The sequence below is a fragment of the Archocentrus centrarchus genome, chromosome 9, assembly GCF_007364275.1.
Source record: "Archocentrus centrarchus isolate MPI-CPG fArcCen1 chromosome 9, fArcCen1, whole genome shotgun sequence".
NCBI classification, from domain to species: domain Eukaryota; kingdom Metazoa; phylum Chordata; class Actinopteri; order Cichliformes; family Cichlidae; genus Archocentrus; species Archocentrus centrarchus.
In genome coordinates, this window is record NC_044354.1 from 13779329 (window position 1) to 13805115 (window position 25787).

General features: G+C 42.2%; 1 protein-coding gene across 4 annotated transcripts in view; it reads left to right on the forward strand.

The window, feature by feature from the left end:
- The first annotated feature begins 283 nt into the window (after window positions 1–283).
- Window positions 284–25787, forward strand: part of ebf2 (EBF transcription factor 2) — a 28959-nt gene continuing 3455 nt past the window's right edge. For 2 of the 4 annotated variants that reach the window (XM_030737321.1, XM_030737323.1), the window contains exons 1-10: window positions 284–880; window positions 2736–2892; window positions 4586–4649; window positions 5918–5973; window positions 6069–6142; window positions 7488–7556; window positions 21698–21779; window positions 23245–23386; window positions 24407–24537; window positions 25628–25754. In XM_030737321.1, the coding sequence (XP_030593181.1) occupies window positions 747–880; window positions 2736–2892; window positions 4586–4649; window positions 5918–5973; window positions 6069–6142; window positions 7488–7556; window positions 21698–21779; window positions 23245–23386; window positions 24407–24537; window positions 25628–25754 (1036 nt within the window). In that variant the 5' untranslated portion in view covers window positions 284–746. The remainder of the gene's footprint in view (window positions 881–2735; window positions 2893–4585; window positions 4650–5917; window positions 5974–6068; window positions 6143–7487; window positions 7557–21697; window positions 21780–23244; window positions 23387–24406; window positions 24538–25627; window positions 25755–25787) is intronic. The other 2 variants (XM_030737322.1, XM_030737324.1) reach the window with 1 other exon arrangement.

Here is a 25787-nt window from a genome sequence, read left to right on the forward strand (position 1 = left end):
AAAGAAACGATGCGTGAAATTTCGTTCACTTACAGAAATTGCAAATGCATAACGTTGCTGCATTATGAAGGTCGAAATGTTTTGCTTCATGATCTGGTCAAACTTCTCTGTGTAAAAAGTTTGCTGCTGGAGTTACAGGTTGGATGCTGAATCTGGCAGAAGACCAAACAAGGGATGCACTTTACACCAATGAGAGCATCCATTTCAACGATCCCATATGGCACCGAGGCCCCTCCTCCACGCTCTATCCCGGCTGAGGGTCTCATTCATGCTTCAAGACAGTCGTTCCGTACAAGCTTCCTGGCCCTCGGATCAACTGGTTTGATTCGTTTTGGCCTGTGACTAAGTAAGACTTTTTGCACCCTCATATGTTGAAGAATATTTTGAGACAGACTTGCTCTCGGCTGTCGGTGGAGCTGAACACAGAGCGCCGTTCGGACTGACGGTGGAGACATGCACTTGGACAATGCTTCAGATCAGTGGAGGGATATATTTACTATCAACATTTGAATCATAAAAGAAAGTCTTTGTGGATTTTTACTGAGACGCCCTCTGAAGCATCGCACAACGTCGGTCATTTCTATTCCCGGAGCTCTCTAAGTTTTCAGTTCGTTTGCGGCGCCCTGGAGGAGCGCAGCGCCTTGAAGTGGACCTTTTCTTCTGTGCCAAAGTGTTTTAGCTGCCCAACTCAGTTTTTTTCTCCTTAGTTTAAGAAAGTGTACCTATACGATCGGGTCAGGGTGTAAATGTTTGGAATCCAAGAGCATCTGGTTCGTGAAGCGAGTGGATTAAAAGAAAGAGGTCTTGGAGAGGAGATGGATCCAGTCCGGTCGTGGGTGCGTAATGTTGGTGTTGTGGATGCGAACGTCGCGGCGCAAAGGTACAGAGCAAACTCAGCTGATCTACTGACTTTAGGTTCTTACCGTCTTTTCATCTGGTGGACTCAGACTTGATTGACTTTATTTTTACGATAGAATCATCTTTATATTCAACATTTTAAATGTCCAATAATAGAAGAGGCATCCTTTCAGAAAAGAGCTGCAAACTACTTGTTGCAAAATATGACATCAGTCCGCAGTAAAACTCAATGTCCCCAAACTCGTAAAATCTAAACACGACGAAAAGAAAAAAAATGACATCATTATTACAATTATGCTTGAAATGATAACAATGCTTATATGCAGAAAGGAGCCGTATGCTGCCCAACACGGAAAACTAATTATTAGTCTTTGTAAATAAAGGAACACACAAGAGGCATTTAATCAGTTATTTACAAGAAAAGCTTTTCATTCACTGAAGCGGAGATCATTTTTTAAAACCTCTTTGTAGCTAAAGTTAAATGCACATTTTCCCAGAGGAGCATTAGCTGCAGCTGAGGTTATTCAGAGACACTTTTATCCTCAGCAGCCACAAAACTTTACAGGTGTGATTTTTAATCAACAGAAACAACAGCTTTTCTGCTGCTGGATCATTCTTCGTCTTGTTTGTTATGCTTCCGTAGATGTTCAGTCATCCTTTGCGGATTCATTTTTTTTTTTCTTTTCTTTTCTTTTACAACACATAAACGTAAGTGTGCTTTAAAGTTGAGAAAACAATGATGGAAAAACTTGAATAATTTTCGAGTTGCAATTAAAGAAAGATAAAGATTAAATGTTTTCATAGAGCAAACAGGGGACCGTCAGTTATCAGTAATCACTTTTCAAAGCTTTTTATTGAACCTTAAATTAATTTTTAAACACCAGATCGTGGCCGGCGAGTTAGAAAATCGGCGCATTTCCCTCCTACGTTTTTTTGTTTATTTTATTTTGTTTTGTTTTGTTTTGTTTTCCAAAAAGAAACAAAACCACGGATGCCAAGGCAAAATCTGCAGTATACTCAAGAGTTAAGTCTGGTTCAGAAAGCATTAAAATTACAGAAACATTTAACGATGTTAAACCCGCACTGAACTCTGTCCAGCACTCACACTCAAACTGACTCTTGCTTCTTTAAGCTGGATTGAGACAAACGTTTCACATGACTAAATCTTTAATCTGTTTTAATTAATTAAGTAGCCTACTAATATTTTAACTATGTTGCTCCATCACCTACACACTTTTCACTCCCAGCTTGTCGTGTGACCAGGAACCCCTCATTTTACTGCACTGGTTACCCTATAGCCCAGACAAGAACTCTTAATCCTGATGAGAATTTTTCAATTTTTAAGCTAAAATAAATACATAAAAATCAGTGGGTTTCAGTAAGTTTGCTTTATAGGACTGTGGGGTTTTTTTCCCCAGTCCAAATTAGGTCCTTCCAGAAAGGTCGAATTTATATAAAATTATTAATCAATCAATTAATTTATTTCTTTCATTTCTTTATCTTTTGTTATTAATTTGTAATGACTGAATGGATCAAATAAAAACCTTAAAGGAAAAATGCATGGTGATAAATTTAAATCCTTTTAATATATTTTACTTTTTTTTTTGAAGTGCTAGTAAATTAAACATAATTATGACGCATTTAATCTAAGCAGTGATTTCAAGAATCACTTCAATCAGACAAATTGTTTGGAGCTCAGTTTGTTATTTCCATTTCTTTGTCCATAATTATATTAATACCTAGCTTGTAAACTGTCATTTAATTAGAGCAAATAATAAATATTTGTATTTGTCTGTAAAAATTAGTTTTATTAAACACAGGATGATAATCTCCAGTAATAAGTGTGAATCGACTGCCTCTTCCGGTTTTGTCCTCAGCGGAGTAGCCCTGTCAAGAGCTCATTTCGAGAAGCAGCCGCCCTCAAATCTCCGCAAGTCCAACTTCTTCCACTTTGTCCTGGCGCTCTACGACAGACACGGCCAACCTGTGGAGGTGGAGAGGACTGCGTTTGTGGACTTTGTGGAGCATGAAAAGGTGTGTGACTGTTTCTGAAAGCCTCGAGACGCCAGTTCTACATTGAGTTTTAATATATACAATTGTCACAAATACAGCAAAAAAAACCCCGAACTGAAATCAAAATCGGCTGATAAACGATTATCAACATGTGATGCATGTATCTGGATCATACAGTATTTCAGCTGTAACCAGGTGCTCAGCTTAATTTTCCCCATCCTCGGTAAAGCCAAGCATATCGAACAGCTGACGGCTACATGTTTACACAAGCTTTACCCTCAACGAGCTGATGATGTGGGATTGAAAAAGAATATCTAATGACTAATTAGCAGCTTGCCTCATTAGGAGGACATCACTACTTTTTTAAAATGCAAATTATGCTTGCTCCTGTTAAGTTATACAGTGAACTAATCATCAAAGTCTCTTTTCCCTTCATTCCCCTCTCCCATACTCGAAATACTGCTGTGGGGGGAGCTGAATTCCTCAAGTTGGACAAGACTAAAATAAAGAAGGGTGCAGTGTGGAGACAGAGACAGAGACTAGATACGCCTGGAGGAAAGCCTTATGCCCAGCGTTGATGGATGTTTTTGCCTTGTGGTGAGGGGGCACAAATCTCCTGAACTCCTGGCAACCACTCTACTCCGTGGAAAAGACAAGCGGACTCTGTCCTATCAAATAAAGTTCAAGCATAGTTTTGGGTATTTGGAGCTTAGGAGCAAGGGAGCCAGCAGTCCTGATGCCAAGGCCAATGCTGCCAGTGTGCTCCCCTTTGTGCCATACAGACCATAGACTAATATGACGGCATTGAAGAAGTTCATTTTCTGCATGGTTACCCTGGCATCTGTTTTTGCTTTGTAATTATGCAGAGGTAGAGTGATGGCACGGTGAAGTAAATGCTCCTCTGTGTATATTTACAAAAGTTATGAAGCCGGGCATCCGTCTATCTCCAGGTGTGTTCTCCTATTAACTTTTGAGCTTTTAAAACTTATCTTCATGCATCTTAATTTTCCTCATTTCTTCTTCTCTCCTCACAACTGTCTCCTTTTTAACAGTTTCTCTACTCCCCCCGCCTCCTTGTTCTCGCACCTCTTCTCTTGTGCTCATCTCTGTGATGCCAGCCTCCTGGGTTATTGGACCAGAGAGCATTCCTCTGAGACCACTTAGAAAGACCAGTGGAGGTAGAGAAAGAGAAAGGAAGAGAGGGAACAAGAGACACACAGGGGGGTGGGGGGAAGGAAGAAGTGAGAGGCTAGTGGAGAGCCTGGGGGGAAGGAGGGATAGCAGAAAGGAAGTTTTTCTGTCAAGGTCGACTGCTGCTCAGTCTCACACACAGTACTTTCCACTTGCTGGAACACACTTTGCCCTCACACACAAGTGCATATAACCATGCCTGCTACTTCGCTGCAGAAAGGACCACTGCATTTGATCTGAGGGTTTTAGGCGTTTGTATCAGAGATGATAGTTCAACCTCTACAAAGAATATCCGACTCAAGGTTAAGTGCTCAGCTTATGAGCACAACACAGGGTCCCAAATGAGCTTTGAGCCTACAACTCTCTGATCTCGATGCTGCTCCATGGGAAGGGAGAGCTGCAGGATTAAGAGAGACTCACTGTGCTTAACCCTGTTTACTGATGCCCAGCTGTGCTTATCTGTACCCCGGTGAGCTTAACTGTATTCTCTGCATTTGTCTGTATGCCTGCCTCTCTTTGCAAGGAGCAGACGGGAGAAAAGACCAACAATGGTACTCACTACAAGCTGCAGCTCCTCTACAGCAATGGTGAGTGGGTTCAAAGATGACTTAAAATTACACAAACCTTATTGTCAAATAACGATTTGTAGAATTTACTGTTCAGATCTGCGAGCTGCTACTTATGGGCCCATACATGGGGGAATGAGGTACACGTTGCCTCCCCATCCCAACACCTCCTCAGCCCCTCGATCTCTCCCCCCACCCCCCACCCCCTGATGGTGCTTCCACATCAGATCAGGGGGATATACAGAAATTTTGGTTCCCATGAGCCACTGCTGCCCCTACTCTGTCGCAGTGGCACCCATGGGAGAGAAGATAAAAGACGTGTTCCAGAGCAACCCACTGAAACACACACATGCATACAAGTACACTAAAAGCACTTCCTCTCATCCCCTTCCCCCAAGCATTATCAAAGGCATCTCAATCGAGACTTTGATGAAAGGAACACGTTTTAAAGGCGATACTTTCCAAACTCTCCATGAAAAAATTCACAGGCAACGCGGTCTTCTCTTGAGGAGCAGTTCAGTAACATGTTGTTTCCTTTACCCGAGCGGAAGCTTTAAAGCAGCACACCTGATTACATACAAGTAAGAAGAAATGTTAAAAACACCCCCTTTGTTCTTCATTTAAACTCTTTAACAAACTGATCAACCCCCATTCGAATATAATGTCAGTTGCAGCTTCACACAGAAACATCCATAAAAAGAACAGCCCGACAAGCCGTGAGATTCTGGTTATAAATCGTGGCCTTAGAGTAGAACATGACTAATAATCATCAGACATCAAATAACTCAATCCCCTCAGAAACCATCACAGAGGAAATTTGAACTGCATGCCAATCTTGTTCCTCCATGTTGGCTGGACAGAGTTCAATGCTTTTTCTTACAGCCCGTCCAGATACTGTGGAAAAAAAATAGGCTTTATATCATAAATCTTTCCATATTATTTTGAGAATTCACAGAGATTTATCGTTGAGTGGTTAGAAGAGGTTAGATAGTTTAAGTGCTTAACGTGACATATCGGTTATCCTTAGCAATTAATTTAAAATGAACATCTCCTATTTGGGGGTTTTCAGCACAATAGCTATGTCTCTTTCAAGCTTCCGTATCCCAGAGGAGTGGGGTACTGAAGTGGGGTAAACTGGGGTAGAGAAGTACCTTCAGGAGTACCTTCAGTACTCCTCTACCCCAGTTTACATTTAACTAAAGAATGACAATTATTGAAATCTAACAGAATTATTCTCATGCTTGAAACACATTTTTTTAAAGTTACTTTTTCTGTTTTTCTTTATGCAGGGGTTCGTACTGAGCAGGATCTTTACGCGCGACTCATCGACTCCGTCACTAAACAGGTTGTTAAACTCCACTTCCAATTTTAGAAACAGGAGTTCACTTATTTCTCCATGAAACTGAGTCTGACCCATTGGCCCTTACTTCTTCCTCTCAGCCCATATCATACGAGGGACAAAACAAGAATCCAGAAATGTGTCGAGTTCTGCTCACACATGAGGTTATGTGCAGGTGAGTGTCACACACACACACAGGCAGAGACACACTAACCTGCATCCACAAGGGACAAACTACAATATATCCATTACATTTTCTCACTTTGTTTTGTCTCAGTCAGCTCTAAATGGGTTTTGGGATGACGCTCGGGGCTCTCCTTTTTTTTTTAAAAAAAAAAGAAATGAGTCTGTTATGGAACTGGAAGTCTAGCTTGTCTGTCATCATCCTTGTTGCAGTTGTAACCCCCTGCTGCTGTCTGCTGTGAGGCAGCATGTCCCTGGGCAAGCTCCTGTTTCGTTTTGGAGCTCTACTCTCTCTCTCTCTCTCTGCCCTGTGGTTTTGCTGCCAAAAATCAACTGACAGCAGCAAACACTTTAGGGGATCAATCTGCTTTTGGCTCATGGAAATATAAATTATGTTTAGGTATGTATGAACTTTGTAAGCATGGGATGACAAGTGCAGTGGTGCAGCCAACGCCAAAAATGGCTTTAAATGCATAGTAAGTTTAAGAAGTCTGGTAATGGCTTAGGTACCAAAAATGTTTTGGTTATCATTTAGCAAATTAAGAAAAAAGGATATAGAAGAACTTTTAATAGTGTCTAGAAGTGGGCACTGACCTATAGGATGTGAGGGCAGCAGGAAGAAGGATAGGGGGCTGGGATATTAGGAAAAGGGCTGAAGCAGTGTGAGTTTTGCCATTGTGTAGCCAGCAGATGCCCGAATGTGACTCACAGCTGGCTAATAACAGAGCCGAAGAGGCAGAGGGCAAGCGTCACAGCTGGGGAGTGAGGCCGTCTGACAGGGGGGCGGAGGGGGGCAGGGCAGGGCCAAGCTGGGACACGAGAGGGGTAAGGCGAGGTGTAGGGGTGGCAGATGGTTAGGGGTGGGGGCACTTTTGTTATGCAGTGAAGGGGAGCTGGGGGTTTTGGGAGGGATTGTTGAGGGGGACTGGTTGGCCAGCAGGCTCCTTGGACAAGACTGCTGACGAATGGTAGGATGTTGTGGGACGGTGTGCGTGCGCAGTGAAGCTGCATGGGGGTTGAGTTTGATTTCAAAATCAATGTGACAGATTGCCTGGCTGGCTTTTCACTTTTTCAATGGTCCCTCACTGTTTGTAGGGTGTGTTGTTGTACCTTTTCTTCCTCTTTTATTCTTTTGTCCATTCTTCCCCTCCCCTCCCATGCTGCTTTTGTGTGTTCCTGGATCACAGCCGATTGTGGGGCAGAGCAGCCGGGGTCTATGGATGTGGATGGGTCAGAAAAATGATGGCTCCTCCTGTTTAATTTGTTGTTGTTGTCCCCACACACACACACACACACTGACTTTTTCCACTTTCCTGTTTCTTTAACCACCCACTCAGTCGCTGTTGTGAGAAGAAAAGTTGTGGAAATCGAAATGAGACACCGTCTGATCCAGTCATCATTGACAGGTAATAAGGTCAAACCACGTCCCACACAATGCCACTCGTCTCAAACCATCACCTATCTATACTATCTATACTCTCACAATACTCTTTAAACCAGTGATCCAGTAACCAGTATTTACAGTAACTAAAAAAAATGTGGTCATGCAGAGAAAAGCAGTAACACATTATTGCAGAGTATGTATAGTTATAAATCTGTGCTGTGTCCTAATTTAAGACAAAATATTTAACTGTGTGTATGCATCATGCATCAATATTAGTTTCTCTTCTTATTCTTCTCCATGGGAAGTATGTTCAATATTTCTGCCATGTCCATTTACACTGCATCAGTGCAAGCAGACAGCAACGCACTGTGCAAAGCGTCCATGTCTTCTGTCTCCCATGTGTTTGTCTTTCTGCAACTTTCTGTTTATATCAGCTGATCTATCTTCATGCTTGCTGGGATCTGTTTCGCTTTGGTCACTCATTTGCACCTGAGGCCTGACAAAAGCACAGATTTACTTTTATCAGAAGCATGTGGATCATTCACACCACCAGACAGGCTCACATATGTAGCTAATGTTCACCCTGAGGGCCAGTTATCAGGCTTAAAGGGAGATGACCACCCCTGTAATCAGCGTGTGTGAGAGTCTTCACGTCTAAAGGGCTTTTGGAGGTCTCACACTGTCTGCCTGGCATTAACCAGTGTGATTGATTCTCATAAGCAGACCGTATGTGAAATACCTTCTCTGTGATGTCATGAGGCAACCTTCATCACCTCTTTCTCCCTCACTCCCTCCTTTGCCCTCTCCTTCCCTACTATTGTCTGTCTAGAAAGCACTCTCTTCACATACATCAAGGACCCTTTTCTTTCCCCTCCTCAGTTCAAGCCGGCTGGCTGTTGACAGTGTGTCTCAAAGGATCTCAGATGAAGATAGTTTTCATATAACGGAAAAATCGGGTTGTTGTTGTATGAATTTTCCCAGAATACCTTGGAGCAGCTGCTTTTCCCATTTACTCTAGAACATTATTCTCACAATAGCTCCCTCCGCACCCTTTTTATACTTCCTCCTAACATGGCTAAACTGCTTTGAAATTTGCTTTTTAAGTAGATTGGTGGTTTTCTGGTGAGGAAAAAAAACGATCTATATTTCTTTGTGACTTTCAGTGTGTGTGTATGCAGGCTGATGTGCAGCTCTGAGGATTGATTTAAATGAAATCATTGACCTACTGTACTCTCTAATCACACTGGGCATATCCTGTCCTGATGGGGGATTCTCCCTCTTGACTAGCCTGCAAAATCCTCTCCTCAGGGAGTCACTCATAAGAAGCTAGTTAATTTCTGATAAGCCAATGGAATATTTCTTTGCCCAGTCATAGGCACCTTTACATTTCTCCATATGTATGCTAAACAAGGAATGCAGGAAGTTTATAACACATATGCATTGTTTGCATGCACACAAATGAATGCATATTTTCATGCATGTGGGGATGTTTATTTATGTATGTATATGGATCTATGTATGATTGTCTGTGTGTCTCTTTGACCCCTACACTGACCTTTTTCCCTAGTCCGTGCTTGGGTCTTAAATTATTCATGTGTGTGTGTGTGTGCGTGCGTGTGTGTAGGAGACAGTCTGTTTCTGTGGCTCCAGTAATCAGCCTCCTGCTCCCAGCCCTAACACCTGTTCTCCAATTAACATGCAGCGTGCTGGGGCCCACTCCCTTCCACCGCCACTGCTTTCTACCCTTTTCATTCCATCCTTTCTCCTCCTCTCACTCTCACCACATTGCTCCCTTTCCACCTGCTCCAGTTTGTATCTGTACTTCTGCACACCCCTCTCGTCCTTTTGCTCTCACATGCTTACTATTTTAACTCCCTATTGCTTAATTCCCTTGCTCCTCTTCTTTTTCCCCATCACATTACCATCTCCTTCACCCCCCCCCCCCCCCCCCCCCCACCCCACCCCAGCCTGTCTAATTTTGCCATAATTAGGCGGTGTCATTAGGACACCTACCCAAGCACAAGGGAGTTTGCAATTCCCCAAACAGCATAAACCCCCTCTTTTCTAATCTCCTTTCCATATTGTTTCAGTTTTCTCTCCCCCCTTCTCCTGCTGCTGCTGCTGCAGCCCCCTCCACCTTTCCTTCTTCCTAATCCCGATTTGAGTGAAAGAAGAGAGAGGAGATCACAGCTGATCCACTGGGAGGGGTGAAGGGACAGAGGGTGGAGGGACGAAGAGGGCAAGGGCAATCGCTGACAAAGAGACGACTCAAGTTGCTTTTGGGAGCGAATTATATAACGCCCCACTGCCTGCTGTGTCTAGTAGTTTTGCAGCTGTGTAGGTGAACTGTTATACTCACAGTCCTAATGTGACATCTCTGTTTGCAGGATGTCACTTAACCTTGACTGATGGACTGACATGTTTTCTGATTGGTTAGATGATTGATCAATTGAAGTTGGATCAATGCCTCTGGGCTCATTACTGTAAATGTAATTCTTCAAACTTATGCAATCAATATATTTATTACCTTTTTTTCTGCTTTTTTTTAAAAAAAAAAAACAGATGTAAGTAAATAATTTTTCAGTAAAAGCTGGTGGAATTATTCATTTATTAATTTTTTTTTGATTGCCCATGTTAAGATAATTTATTAAGCAAAAAAGCCACTTGTCTGGTTCCAGGTCAAAATGGTAAAAAATTATTATTTTCTGGATAATTGCTTTAACTGTTTGAAACATATCTATTCTGAGAATTTCTCAGTCTTAACCGAAGCAGATCTGTTAATGGTGGTATTATTGCCAAACTGATCTCTGACCTCAGAGAAACTATATTGGTTCTGGGCCAAAGCTGGCCTCAGTATTTATGAGTGAACCATGGGGTTTACAATGGAGACAAGCAGATGTCAGTATTAGTATTAGACTGTGTGGGTTGAATAGGGGGTGGGGGGATCAGCTCTGAGTGTGTGCTTTTATATTTGGCTAAGAAGCTGAGATCAATAGTTGGTCATATAGAGTATGCAGAGGGATCCATTGTAAGGCAGGAGTCTTGTGAGGGGCACTGGGGTGATCAATGGTAAGCACTATCTCACTAATTGATTGTGTTTCCAAGAGGGGCCTTTTTTTTTTTTTTAACAAGCCAGCGCTCAGAGAAAAGAAGAATAATCAATAGGAATTTTCCAATGTTGTCAATATGCTTATTCCCTCCCCCACACTGAAAATGAGCTCTCAAAGACTGTTACGTACTTGTGCACATCATCATTAAATGCTGGGAAAAAACAAAACAAAAAACACTTCAACAGAAACAGCCAAAACCCAAAGTTTTTGTTTTGGAAAGATGCTTTTGAATTTATAATTTTATTATTAAAAATATGAATAGCTGTGTCTAGAAATGAATTGACTTCAGATGCTTAGCTCTAAGAACAATCCATTGTTCTTAATCTTAGGTTGTGGGTTGTATTGATCTGTTTGTAGTCTTGGTTCTAGTTATGTGCATGTACCACAGGTTTGTTTTCATTGAGTGAGTGCAGTGTTTCCTTGCTGATCAATATGCAGAAGATTGCTTTAGTTTCATCTCAATTACAAATTTCTTCAGGTCAGTGTGTGTTATTGCAGTTATTAGTGAGTATTTCCTGATATGAATCTTACACCTCTTTTTCCCAGTGAAAACACATCTTACTTGTGCAGTGCTCATAAGCTGTTAAACTGTATGTCGTTTTTATAATTTTTTTTTAATGGATCAACACCCTTCTAGAAAGTTTGACAATAAACTATTCAGATATCTGTTGCTGCATGTAAATGCCTGCTCCCTGCCACTGTGGTGTGTTAGACAGACAGTCTGACCATCTGTTTTGATGTTAGTCTTTCCACCTGCCTGTGTCTGACTGTCATATTTAAAAAAAAATAATAAAATGAAACACATGATGGTGCAGACTACTTCCCTCTGTGCTTCCTGCAGGGCTTTGCTGTCTACCTGCTTTCACAGCAGGTCACATAAAGTTTCTCCCTGTCCTACTAATGATGGGGAATACTGGCCTCCTCATTCTTCAACCAAAAAGAAAATAGAAGCTGCAAGTCTTTGGGAAAAGAGCATTAAACTATCAGCCAAAGAATAAATGCAGCAACATTTTTCTGGACTGTGTCAGAGGTCGAATTCCTTCCCTTTCCCAGATGCATACTCAAATTTTACCGCCAAGTCGCCCTGTTAGGTCGTCATATACACGCTTGAGAGTTTTATGTGTGAGACAACAATCTCTGTTTCTCATGCACTCAGTATTAGATTTGCCTTTACTGTAGTTAATTGAAACTCGTAATTCTCTCAGTGCGCACAGACATCAGCCTTTACCTTTTCTGTCATATTATTTTAGGAAGAGGTTTAGTCAAAAGTGGAAAATGGTGCAGTAGTGAACCACACACTTCAGTGAGCACAACTCAGTTTCACATTTTCATTGTGAAGTCACAGATCTTTTTGCCAAGTCCAGTCAAATGTATCAAAACCTTTTGCTATATCTCATCCTGAAACCGAACAATCATCACTAAGGCCATAATGCCAAAGCTAAGTGGGATCTCTGTTACCTCTGTTTGATCCTTTGGTTGGAGAAAGAGATGAAGATGATAGTGGTGAAGTTGTTTCAAACTGCGACAGATACAACTTCACATAATCTTAGTGCTGCTGTAGCTGGTTAAAGTGGTTAAGCTGTATATGGAGTGGAGTGACAGTAGCCGGTTAGAGGTGAGCCTTAAAATCTAGCATTTTCAACAAACTGGACAGCTTTATTTACTCATGTCAAGCTGAACTAGCATTTCACTAACATGTCACACAGAAGCATGTTTATGCTTGCAGTTATCCACATTTCATTGATGCAGCAGCCATTACTATCTTTGCATAAATTACCTGTCTGTCACACATAACATGTTCAGAGACAAAGTCTGCCCCCCACTTCAGTTCACTGTCACAGGTCTCTCCCTGGTGGGCTGGTACTGTCCAGTCCCTCCAGACCCTCTGTCAGCAAGCCCCTCATGCAGGGGTATAGGCAGCGTGGCGACAGAGCCCTGAGGCTCTAGTGCACACCGCCTCACACAGCAGAGCGGCACACAGGCTGGACCACTGAGCAGCTGGCACAGGACTGTGGGGATGGCTCCTCCCTTGGGGCAATGCAAGCAGGAGAATGACACAAAGACAGACAGGGAGAGACGATGCAATGTCTAGAATATCAAATTTTCTGACAGGCACTGCTTCAAACAGTAAGAGTCACACTCAGAGTTAGACTGCTGAAAATGAGTTCAGGGACCTTTGCTAAGGCTCAAGCTTTCTACAATATGGTGTCATGTGAGCTGGAAATACCCTGGACTGTAGCATGCACAGGAAGTGTATAATGAGTGGTAGGTTATGGGCCGAGTTTGTGTTTGGTCACCTTTGCTCTCCTACAGCCAGCATTTGGCTGTTGTGGCTTGAACTCTGCCACGAGAAGTAGGCCTGGTTTGTTTTCTTTGAGAGCCTACACAGGGGGCAGTAGGAAACAGACAGCAGTGGAGAAATGTTTTGACAGGAAATGGGATTGGACTGCCAATGGCCTCTTGTGGATGAACTGCAGGGGACTTTTAGACTGAGCGGGATGCAGAGGCAACGGGGTGGATTTAGAAGTTGTGAGTTGCTGCTCAGTGGTACTTTGAAAGGCCTCGCACGCTCAGAGATGCTGGGGCAAGCCCTTCCATTTGTATAACCACTAATAGGGTTCACCTTTGGTTGAGCAGTGAAGGGATTAAGCAGGGACACTCAGAGGATCACAAGTGGGCAAATTACAGTGATTTAGCAGTACTTCAGATCATTAGCGTAAGTGAGTCCTACATTGGACTTTCATTTTTGAAAGAATCTTGGATCTTGTGTGCGTGTGTGTGTGTGTGTGTGTGTGTGTGTGTGTGTGAGTGGCTGGGGGGGGGGGTCGCGTGGAGTCAAAGGCCAGTTAGCAGTGGTATTTTGTAACAGGGGCTGTTTTCTTTGGCTGGATGCTGCTGCTGGGGGTGGGCCTGCGTGTGTGTGTGTGTGTGTGTGTGTGTGTGTGTGTGTGTGTGTGTGTGTGTGTGTGTGTGTGTGTGTGTGTGTGTGTGAGAGAGAGAGAGAGAGAGAGAGCGAGAGAGGGACTGGGTTTGGTTGTGGTTAAAGGCTTAAATTTCACTAATGACTTAACAATGCCCCCTGGTGCTAAGCCGGCCCCACAGGCCACCTTGTTTTTTTGTTTGTCTGTTTATTTGGGATCTGGAAAGACTATATTTTTTCTCTGGAGTTACATTTCTCTAAAATCCCTAACACTCACTTTTGAAAGCATTTCCAAACACTAATATTTATACATCTGCAGTATTTTTTTTTTAAATAAGTGATTAATTATCATTGTTGGCTTGAGGAAATAGTCATTCTTCCCGCAGGCCACGGAAAAAGCAGCGAAGCAAAGATGCTGTGTTGATACAGTTCTAATACAATAGCTTTCCACTCTTAAGAACTTCAGTACATTTTTCACTGCATGCTGACAGAAAAATATAGCACGGACTGCAGGATTGCTGCATATACATAAAATTACAGGGCCTGTCCACTGACTGCAAGTTCATGTTTCCAGTTTGTTACAGTGCTCTGTTTGGCTGATAGAAAAGCCAGTGCTGTAATCCAGTGCACAGTTTTTGGTTGCAAAATTACTATTTTTACACCTAGTCTGCAATTTACTTGGCAATGTTTGGTATTATGAACATATGACAAATTTACTGCTCAGCAAGAAGAAAGTGTGAGAGCAAAGGCTTTAGTGTGTCCTTTATTAGCCATTCCTAAACAATTTTAATGATTTATGATCAATTGTATTCGATGTGCATGGCACAATGTAGGCCCCGTGTATTATCTTTGGTTTCATAATTTGTTACCTGACGCAATTTTATGTTTTTGTACTATTTCAGATGTTGCATCCCATCGTGTTGTAGTCATGGTTACACCCAGGTCAAATTCCCTTTGAGAATTAGTTTGGTTTAGTTATGTTATTTTTAAGAGTTTAGTAACCCACAATCAGCAAAGCATTGTTCCAAAAGGGGCTTAAAAGTAAAGAGAGTGAACTAAAAGGCAAAAGTTTTTGAAGCATTTTCATGATCTGCCATGAGAATTGTAGCAGTGGATCTTCTGATGTGGGGATGGATGTTGAATTTAACATAGCATTAACAGATATAAGTCTGAGAGGAAATATGAGTTAAAGGAAACAGTAACAGCAGGTTAACAATTGTCACTGCAGTCTTTTGGATATATGCAGCAGTGTGTGTGATGGTCCTGATGAATCTGTCAGGGCTGAGGGCAGGGGGTGATGTGACTGCTGACAGGCTCTCAGCAGGCATGCTGAGAGCCCCAACAGTCTGCATGCCCTCCCTTCAGCCTCCACCCCCTGCCCCAACCACCCGGCTCCCCTTCTCCTCTCGCAGTCCCCGGCTCACACACATTTGTTGTGTATTAGCCATGGACAGTAAATTACAGCACCCTGAACCTCTGAGTGATTCCATTCCCATCCCTTCACACGTTCCTCCTCTCTCCCTTCAGCACCATTATCCAGCTCACCTTCTCTGTGTCTGTCTATCTTCCTCATTTTCTCTCCTTTTGATCTGTTTTCTTTCTCCTGTCTGTCATATTCGTCCTGGCTTTTCGACTCCCTCAACCCTGTCAGATTTCTCTCCCCTGTCTGTCTTTCTCTCACTTCTGCTATACTTCTCATCCTCCGTTCTCCATTGTGTCACGCTACACAGCGTTCCCTCCCTAACACATCCCCTCCGCTCCCCCTTTACTTTCTTACAAGCAGGTCCCTGTTGTCTAGGCTTCACAGGTTTCTCAGCAGTTTCTCTCTCTCTCGTCCTCTTCTTCCCTCTCCCTCCTTGCACCCCCCCACCCCCATCTCTCTCTTTCTGGAAACAGATGTTGTTTGTCAGATCTTATCATTACTGGCTAATTAAGAAGACATCTCTTCTCCTTCTGTTGTTGCTTCTCTTTCCTCTCCTCTCCCTCTCAGTGGCATCCATCCCAGATTCATTGTTCTTCACAGGGAAGGTTTGGGCCAAAAATTATACACATTTTTGGTAAATCTTATTAGCTGCTGATTGATTGAAAGAGTATTGAAAAGCTAAGATTCGTTTTTGGTGTTTTGTAGATGACCTTCTGGTATATTTGAAATCTATTCAGCTGAAGAAGGTGCTCTGTGTCTCCATCTGACAGTTGTGAGAGTATATTTTGAATCCTTGTCCCTCAGGACACACCAAGCATGCTGGGAGAGGTCAGGCCACTGATGGGACTTCTATTCCCTGTCCTGGTTGTAAATTCATGTTCTCTAGACTCTGAATATCTATCCATATCCATCTATGTGGCAGGCTGACCGCAGTCCCACGTGGAAGCTCTATATGCAATCTATGCTTTTGGCCAAGCTCAAGAGACTAACACATTAATTCATTTTAAATTGTTGAAATGCACATTTAGCAACTGTCGAGAGCTTATGCAGTAAAACACTTTTTGCACCCAGGAGAAACCTCTCAAGTGCCTCTTGAGTACCCTTCCCATCATTCCACTTTCCTCCCCTCAGCCCTCTCTAGCTCCCAGCTCCACGATGCCACAGTCACTTTTTCGGTGGCAAGTCTAAAGGTTTTTACAGCACTACCAAGCTCTATAAATCAGCACCAGTGGTTAAAATGTTTGGCTTTGTCACAGTTCTCAAGTTTAGAGGCAGGGTGGGTCTGGGCTGGGGTTGCAGGGGTGAACCCAGCCCGGGAGGCAATGGAGAAGAGGCCAAAAGGAACACAGCCAATCCACCAGCCAGATTTATAAAGACCTGAGTTTGCCCATGTGCTCGCTGTCTGAAGGTATATCTGGTGAAAGTTAGCATGTTATTTTTTTAAGCCAAACTTCTTAGTCTTGCATTCTGTCTACACACATACAGCCAAAAAGTAAATTTGCCTTAATAAAGAACATGTTTAACAGAGCCAAAATAATTAAATTGATATGTAATTACCTGTTGTAGGGATGAGAATATATAAACAAGACAGTTTTTGGTAGTTTGCTGTGGGGCATATTCACACTGTTGTATTTTGAGTAGCTTGGGCATTTCAGGATAACCTTGCCAGCTCACACAGGATAAATATTGCTGTCAAATGAGATGAGGATACTACAGTGACACCCCATTTAGTAGAAAAAGCTTTCAGCTGTAATTAACTTGTAAAAATCATGAAACAGACGAGGGCCGAGCTTCTTTTTTTTTTTGATGACTGGATATATGTTTAAGAAACATTAGAAAATGCAGAAAAAAGACCAAGATGTATGGAGTTTGTGTGACATTTGCTGATGAAAGGCCAGTGAAGGTGATGCCACTGATATCCCTGTATGTTTTTAGGAGGAGGAGGGGAGCGGACTGGGACGACTGGTGTGAAAGGTCCTGTGGTGGTATGCGACAGAGGGGGTATCAGTTCATGGAGGGTTTTCTGTGCCCCATTAGCAATGTCAGAGGTCATGTGCCCCGGGTGTTAACCCTGGTGACCAGGCTAGCTTCCAGTCTGCCAGGGGACCCTGGTCCAGGGGTATTTATTACTCTTCCCCCCCTGACACATACACACCTACCGTGCTCCAACCCCCCAAACACTCTCTTCATGGAGGAAAACAAAGCTCCCCCAGCCATTTCTCAGCCAGGGTACATGTACTAATTGGATACATATCCATACAGTGATGCATGATGACCCATCTCTAGATTTTTGTCCTTGAGTGAAAAATTGTTAGGTCCTTCCTAATTTGTCCAAATCTTTGTCCCTATCCATGAGCTGCAGCACATTTTGGCCCATTTCATACATGTTGTATTAAAAACCAGCTAGTGTGCTTACATTTTTTAGGTATTTGTTTTTTAGGCATCACTTTCTCTAATATGTATAATTCTGCATGACTGATTGTGCACACATGGCTGCTTTCAAGTCAGTATTTGTCTTTGTGTGTTTTTTTTTTGTGAACTCGTATGTGTGTGGTTTTACGGCCTGTGTGTGTGACATATGCACGCATGCGTGCATGTACCTTAGCCTGCTGTATGAGTTAGTGTTCCTAGTGTGTGATTGTGGCAGAGGAAGGCCCTCAGCATGTCAGTATGTTTTAATGCTTCACATCTGGTTTCCTAATTTTCCTCCCCTCCTTCCCTCCTGCCTTTCAGCTCCCCTCCACCACGATGTCAGGACACTGTTTTGTTTTTTCAGGGTGGCGGTGGGGAGGTGATGGAGGGGATGTCTGATGAGTGATGGCCCTGCATACAGGACATCAACATTCTTCCTCTCTTTCTCTGTATCCACTTCTTCTTCATCTTTGTCTGTTGTGCAGTTGTTTTTTTTGTTTTTTTGTTTTTTATAAATTTATTATTCATTATAGACTGGTTCAAAAATTACACTTATGAAGAGGATGAATAAAAGCGTCGTTTTTTTTTGTCTCCAATTTTCCGCCTCTCACCAAGTAGCAACGAATTCACTTTTGCTGAACAAAAATGGCAGTCTCCCCCTCCCCAAAGTTTCCTTTAAGTTATTTTTATGCAGCATAAACTTGTCACTTTTGCTGCACTGACCCAAAATTAGAATACCAAATCCGCCACCAGGAAAGTGAGAGCTCGGTGTTTTCTGTGCTTCTGGTTAATTTGAACTCTGTATTAAAACCACTTGCATCACATACTTCAAGAGGCACTGCTACCAGTAAACGTTCATTTACAATGAGCACAGGGGGTGATGCATTTTATGACTATGTGAAACGGCAGTTTATGTCAACAGTGATTAGTGCTGATGGATGCCTATGAAAATTTTTGTTAAGTCCTTTGCTGCTTAGGTGCTCACTGCATGATTAAGGCCATGTGTAAAGCAGAGTAACACTTACACACGTAGCAGATGCCAAAATAGCCTGAGGAATGTGAAACAAGCATACTAAAGAAAATGTATAAAAGCTGTTAATCTTTTATTGTTTTTAGTGTCATGACTTGCAGTTTGGTCACTGATCTAGTTTTAGCAAAGCAAGTTTTCACTGCTGGGATGCCCACCTCATGCTGTGAGGCCTGTGTTTAGTCTTGGGAACTGAGGCAGATGTAGACAAAGGGAAATTGGAGGCCTTGACAGAGATTTAGAAGTGAAGACAGAAAAGAAAAAAATCACGCTCCCTGTGGTGCCATAGTGTAAAACGATCCCAAAGTTTAAGACTTGGGTCTATGTTTTGTTTGTGTTTCCTGTTTTAAGTGTGTCTGTGGAGGGAAGATGCCGCAAAAGATAAAACTTGATTCTCATTGCCCACAGCAGCACACGGTAGGGTGAGATTTGCCACCAGTATGGAACAACAAAAATCACTTGTTTGCAGTCTTAATCTATGAAGCTTTATTTTACAGTTATACTGGATTACTAGCAATGATTCATCTTACAGTCTGTAGTCCAACTTCAGCCATTAAAACTAAATTATTCACCGTGCAGACAGTTTAAAAGTTGGTTCATACTTCCCATTAGTTTTATTTGCACTGTGTTACCCACTTGACAGTGTTTTAATAAAACAGAATCACTCTTTTCCACCTGCTTTATGGAACAGTATAATCTGTGAATGTGGAGCAAAGAAGGCATTAAATATAAACACTATAACTCCAGTGGAGTTCTTTGAAAATAGCCTTTCTCTACAATTTCCCTGTGACATGAGGATCACCTCCAATTCTTTGCATGTTCGCTTCATCTCTTCTGTGTGCATGGGGAGGTGTGTGGGTGTATTACATTACCAAAACAAAAACAAACAACAGCAATATTAAACTTTTGCAACCACAATAGAGGAGGGGATAAAAAACAGAGGGTCCTCGACTTCTTATTAATTATGCAAGATTAGTCTAATTATAATTCAGCAAATGAATGTGTGGCAGAAGGTGCGAGGCGACGGGGCTGGGAGATTTGCATGTTAAGTGGGCAGGGGGAAGCGGCTAATGCATGCTAATATATGCGTCAATGTCTCGCTTTAATTTCAGCATTTGCAGCTGTGTGCGTCCGAACTGAGGGGGGGTGAAAAGTTGACTCAATGGGTTTTTGGGAGGGGAGCAGAGGTGGGTGTGTCAGTGTATTAGAGTGTGCATGCATGCATGCATGTGAATGTGTGTTTGTGAATGTGTGTGTATGTGTGTGTGAGGCATCTGGTGTCATATAAACAAGGAATGATGAGAAGAAGTCAACAAACAAGGTCAAGAACCCTCAGAAAGTGCACAAAGCCTGAGATGGATGTAGACAGCTTCTGAATTAGGTTGTGATTTTAGTATCTGATGAATCAGTACAGCAGAAATTTGTCATGTCAGTCAGTCAAGTGAGTGATTAGCGCTGGATTGTGTGAGGAAACCAGTGTTACCAAACCACAACCAGACAATGGACCTGGTTACTGAACCAGAAATGGGATTCCTGTGATGTAATGGTTTATACACAAGGCTTTTCTATTATTTTAAATGAGCCACAATGTAGGAGACATTGCCCCGGACATAATAAATATGTATTCTGTATAGCTTTCAATAGACACAGTAAATAAAACAGGACACTTTTGATTATTGTCCACTTTCAGAGTCCAGAACCAGACTTCATAACTCTTCCTGTGCAGCGCACTGCATGTATGATGATTTTAAAACTCTGTCTGATCGGCGCCCTTTTACAGGTTTCCACTCAAAAAAAAGAGCACAGCTTTGAGTTTGGAGGTCCGAGCCTCTAAGTGATAAATTGTAATCACTCTTTGCCAACAACAATATTGATTGTCCTCTGACGAAATAGCTCAGATCAAGAAATATTGGACAAACTGTTGGAATGGAGTTAGAAGCCAGGTCCTGATCGCAAGGGAGGAAGTTGGAGCGAGTGATGGAAGAATAGCGAGTAAAAGCTGACAGAATGAGGGAGAGATTAGTATTCGATGGGAGGATTCAGGGCCATGGGGCCAATATGAAGTTCCTCTCCAAACAACCGCTCCACATTAAGATGACTTACACTTGCAGAAAACAGAGTGTGGGTGGGATTTGGAGCTACCCATGAAGCCCAAAACCGCTGTCTCCTTGTGCAGCATTTTTCTCTGCTCCATTATTGTTTGTTTTTTCGGACCGCTAATGGATGCGTTTTCCACAGACAGGGCAGAGATGTGTTTACTGTGAAGTGAAGTGGCATAATTACATCACAGCCCAGCATTAGAGTAAAGCTCATTCTTATTTTATTGTATTTTAACACACTTCTTCTGGTTAATTTCTCTACCTTCTGAGCCCTGTCTGCACCTGTCCTCTTTATATACTTTCCTGCCTCTCACCTTGCCAAGTCTCTCTCCTGGCTCCATGCTGTATTTCAGTGATGGAATGTGTTCTTGTTGTTTCCTTTTCTTTCCCATTGCTGTCTTTGCATCTCAGCATGGGGACTTTGGGATTGCGGCAGAGCTGCGTTGCCATGGCAGCGGGCTGTGTTGCCGAACTGCGTACACCTGGGATTTGGAGTCTCTCTCCATAGTCTCCCTCTCTCCTATTTATTCCACCTTTCTCTCAGGTTTCCTTTGGTGTAGCAGAGGCTATCAGCACCACTCTCTCTCTCACCTACTCTGTGTCTGCACAGTCTATCACACTCAGAAGTAGACTCACATACGTAATGAGACACATATACTTGAAAACAAAATTCATGTCCATACCAGTGCCTGTGCCTCTATCAGTACCTTCCATCTTTCCACCTCCTCGTTTCACTTTCTCTGTAGTTGTCTGTACTTCATTTCCCTCTCCATTCCCATGTGGGGGTTCAAATACGGCATTGCGGGATACCACGGTCCCTTGAGTCTCCTGGCATACATCACTGTCTCCAGTGTACTTTGAAACACAGTAGCTGTTTCACTGGACTGTGCTTCAAAATCTCATTACTTGATTTAAAGTGTAATAACATTGACTTTATTATTAAACTAAACAGCTGGGATTGAAGTCAGAACTGTAATCAGACGTGCACAGAGACACACACACTCACACATACATCCACACACACTTACATACACAAGACCTGTCTGAAAAATAATTAGTGTCTTCTTAGACTGCTAGTGTGTTGCAGGATCACAAACACGATCAAGATTCCTTCGTGTGATGGTTTTTAGCTGCTCACGTACAAACATGTGTTTTTGTATTTACCTTTGCAGGTTTTTCTTGAAGTTTTTCCTGAAATGTAACCAGAATTGTCTGAAGACAGCAGGAAACCCGAGGGATATGAGGAGATTTCAGGTACAAATACACGGAGGAAAGACAGCGAGTGTGTGAGTGTGCTTATGAGGAGGACAGTGGCACTAAAAAGGTTTTAGAGTAAGAAGAATGCCACCTTCATGTCTTTTAATATAGATACAGGATTTTGTTTTTGAATTTCCTTGTCACACTTTTGCCTTAAACTCTCAAAATGGTAAATCTTTGGAGGAATTTTATAAAGGAAGACAGAGGTGGGAGTTAAAGGTGAAAGTTAAAAATCAATAAGGAGTCGGAGAGACAGAAAGACAAACGAAAGGAGTTAGATATGTGGGGGACTTGGTCATGGGGTGCTGGGGTGCAGGAAATAGGTTGAGGTGTTTCAGGAAGTTGTCAAGAATTGAGTGATTGGCTCCAGATGGAGGAGGTCATGCTCCGTGACCCAGGAAGTGGTCACTGGGGACACTCCCGCCTCACTTCCTCTGCTGTCTTTCAGCAGCAGCGGCCTCTGTCTGGCATTCTCCTTCTCCCAGCAAACCCCCTGTCCCTTCCCTGTCTTCGTTCTCCCCCTGTCTTCCACCATGTTTGCTTTATCTCCTGCGAGGTGACACACACTGGGAAGTTATGAGCACGCAGGCACTCGGAGACTCTCACCTCCGGGTTAAAAGGTGATCAGAGCTGGACAGGAGTCTGCTGCTTGATCGATAATTTACAGTTATTTTCCTATAGCCTCTCTTTCCACCACCTATGGACCATATGCCTTTTCTCCTTTTTCCCCCCTCATGTTCCTTCACCTGTAAAATTACTGCCATGTGTTTATTTCAAAGGGAGTACAAAGATTTATCTTTGCAGATGGATTTTTAAAAATTTATTATAAAAAAATTAAAATTAAATTTATTTTTAATTACTTTGTTCTCACTGACCTGCTCCTTTAAATTCTCAAAACCTGTTCACAAACACATATAAAGTCAATATCCCTTTCAGGATTAGCATCGCATCAACACTCAGACATTTTCCAAGGAGAAAAGTATCTTCTCATTAATTATTTGTATGTCATCCTTGTGAGGCAGATGTGGGAAGGGACACACACACATGCTGAGACCAGAAAATCAAATTAGGGTCACAATATATCATCCACTACTTTAACTGCTGGCTAAAATGGGAGATTTGGTCCATATGTTTGTTGTCATTGAAGGATCAGGAGGAGACAATGATGAGCCTGCTGCATGCTCTATGAATCAAAAAGTTAGTGCTAGAGAGGCCATATGGAGACCTGATGGAAGAGTGGAGGCTTGTGTGAACAGTGTCACCCCCAGAATGCAGACATATTATGGAGATCCCAGCGATGTCACATTACCTATTGAGAAATATTACTATCACCTGTATCCCAAAACAAATTGTTGCTCAGGGATTTTACTGTTGTAACCTGAGATTGTGACTCGCAGCATGCTGTCTAAGTGGTGCATATATGCTCATGTATCTTCCTCATGGCTCTTTTCCTCTCTTTCAGGTGGTCCTGTCCAGCACTGTGAGTGTAGACGGTCACGTCCTCGCCGTGTCTGACAACATGTTTGTCCACAACAACTCAAAACACGGTCGAAGAGCTCGACGACTCGAGCCAGGCGAGTCTGTCGAGAATACTATGGAATATGGTAAGCCAATTATGCCACCGCATCACACTTCATTTACGTACCTTTTTTTTAAAAAAAATTGCATGTCTGCTGCATCACTCACAAGAACCATAGGACACACTCATCCACAGAAAATAAGGTAACAGCCGGTACTTGAATTGCATAATGCACATTCACAATCACCATGGTATATCAAACATAACTGCTGAGGTCATTAACTGAACTAATTAAAGCATTTATTTCATACTTGTCAACTTGTCCTAAAATATTCAATGCGAGATAATGTTGTCATCTCTAATAAACAATATGCCATGTGGGTGGTCGTGGTTCAGGTAATGAACTGGAATTATTCCTTCCGGAGCTGGTGGTTTGATATCTTACTGCTCCACGTGCATAGCTGTACCTATGCAAGATACTGAAACCCAAGTTGCTCCTAAGGGCAGGCAAACACCTTGCATTGCAGCTCTGGTGTGTAAACAGTGAAGGAGAAAGGCATCACAAAATGCTTTGTAGAACCACAAAGTTAAAGACTGCTATATAAATGGCGCCTATTTATCTTATATTTATATATTTATCTGTAAGCTTAAGAATAAAGTTTAAAGTAATAAATCAGTTTCCAGTTCTACCCCAACAACATCACGTTGATATCTCAACTAAGAAATACACATTTATCTGAACAGTGGTGGAAGGAAACCAACATTTACTCCAGTTTTATGACTGCATTGCTTTGAGCTCATGTCTCTGTTGACCTTACTGGATATTTTTCCTATGTGTGCTTCATGTTCTCGTGGATAAAAAATCACATCATGAACAAAAATTAAGCTGAAGTAGCCATGCACTAATGTTGTCTTTTTAATCTTTTAGTTTTACTTTGAACTTTGCTTTGGAACTTGTTTCACGCAATCCTGAACTACAGAGCATCTTTAATGCATTCCTCCTCAGATCCCCACTTCCATTGCACTCTGTCATCTTGTTTTCTCAGCTACTGTACATCCTGCATTGAAACTGCTGGAGTAAATCCTGCTTTGCTCTTCTGTTTAGCTACCCCATGTATCAAAGCCATCAGTCCCAGTGAGGGCTGGACCACCGGCGGGGCAATGGTCATAGTCATTGGGGAGAACTTTTTTGATGGGCTACAAGTGGTGTTTGGAAGCATGCTAGTGTGGAGTGAGGTAAGAGTTGTCTTCATAACATCACACTAATGATGATAAATACTTTGAAATACAAAAATCTTACATATGACTTGTCTCAGTATTTGAATTATTTAGGTGGAGCCTACACAAATGTAGACTGTGCACTATTGCATTAGCACATTTACAGGGGGTTGGGGATATTTCTCTAAATGTCAATGGCAGTTGTCATAGCGTAAGAGGCAGAGTGCACTCTGGACAGGTTGCCAGGCCATCACAGGACTAACAGTAATACGTCCATGTAAAAGTTGTCCTGATGTTCTCACTTTTTGATGGGCAGAAACTTGCCACGCTTGAAACCTGGTGTCTTTTCCTAGTTAAATGGTGCCTAAACTTAACAAGTGAACATTAAACTAAAAAATAGTCCAACTAAACCTGACTTGAGTTCCAGACTCCTGATTGAAACTCATGTGCTTGCCTCGTAATCTGGACTTTGTCACTCTTCCATACTGGAAACACTCTCACCTTGTTTGTAGTTTCAGGCAAGCTTTTACAGGTTGTTTCCAACCGTGAACTGTATATAAAAGTTAGTTTTTGCACACCGTGGTTTGTGACCTACTGTTCTGAAGCCTTCAAGTAGTTATTTTGCCTGTTGCCATGTTGTTGTTATTTTTTTTTATCCAGATATCACAGACAAAGGGTACTCTAACTGAGAAACTGCGGCTGCTGCATCTTGTAACAACTTGCCAATTACAAGTAGTAGCGCCCTAAACTATACCCTGATTTGTCATCTATTTTGATCTATAGAGTGCTGCAATTTACACTATTAATATCATGTTGTATTAAATGAGACTCATAAACCCATAAATAATGTTATTACTGAGCTAATTTATGAAGTAAGAATTGAGGTCATTTCCTCCCAGACTTCTGTTCAACTGGATCTTTTTCCTGAACAGCCCCTCCTGGCCATTAAAAAGGAGGAGGATTTGGGCTCCGTTGCACTGACTCAATATGTCAGACTTACTTTGCACAATGTGTCCATCTTTATATATAGCCTTTTTTCAAGTAGCACAAATGAATTACAAGTGTGGCTGTTTAGCTGAACGCCTGGTTTCTGTGTTTTTTTCCTCAGCTGATCACACCACATGCTATTCGTGTCCAGACACCTCCTAGACACATTCCCGGTGTTGTGGAGGTCACACTGTCATATAAATCTAAGCAGTTCTGCAAAGGAGCACCTGGACGCTTCATCTACACAGGTATTTAAACACATCATTGTGCTATATTTGTTC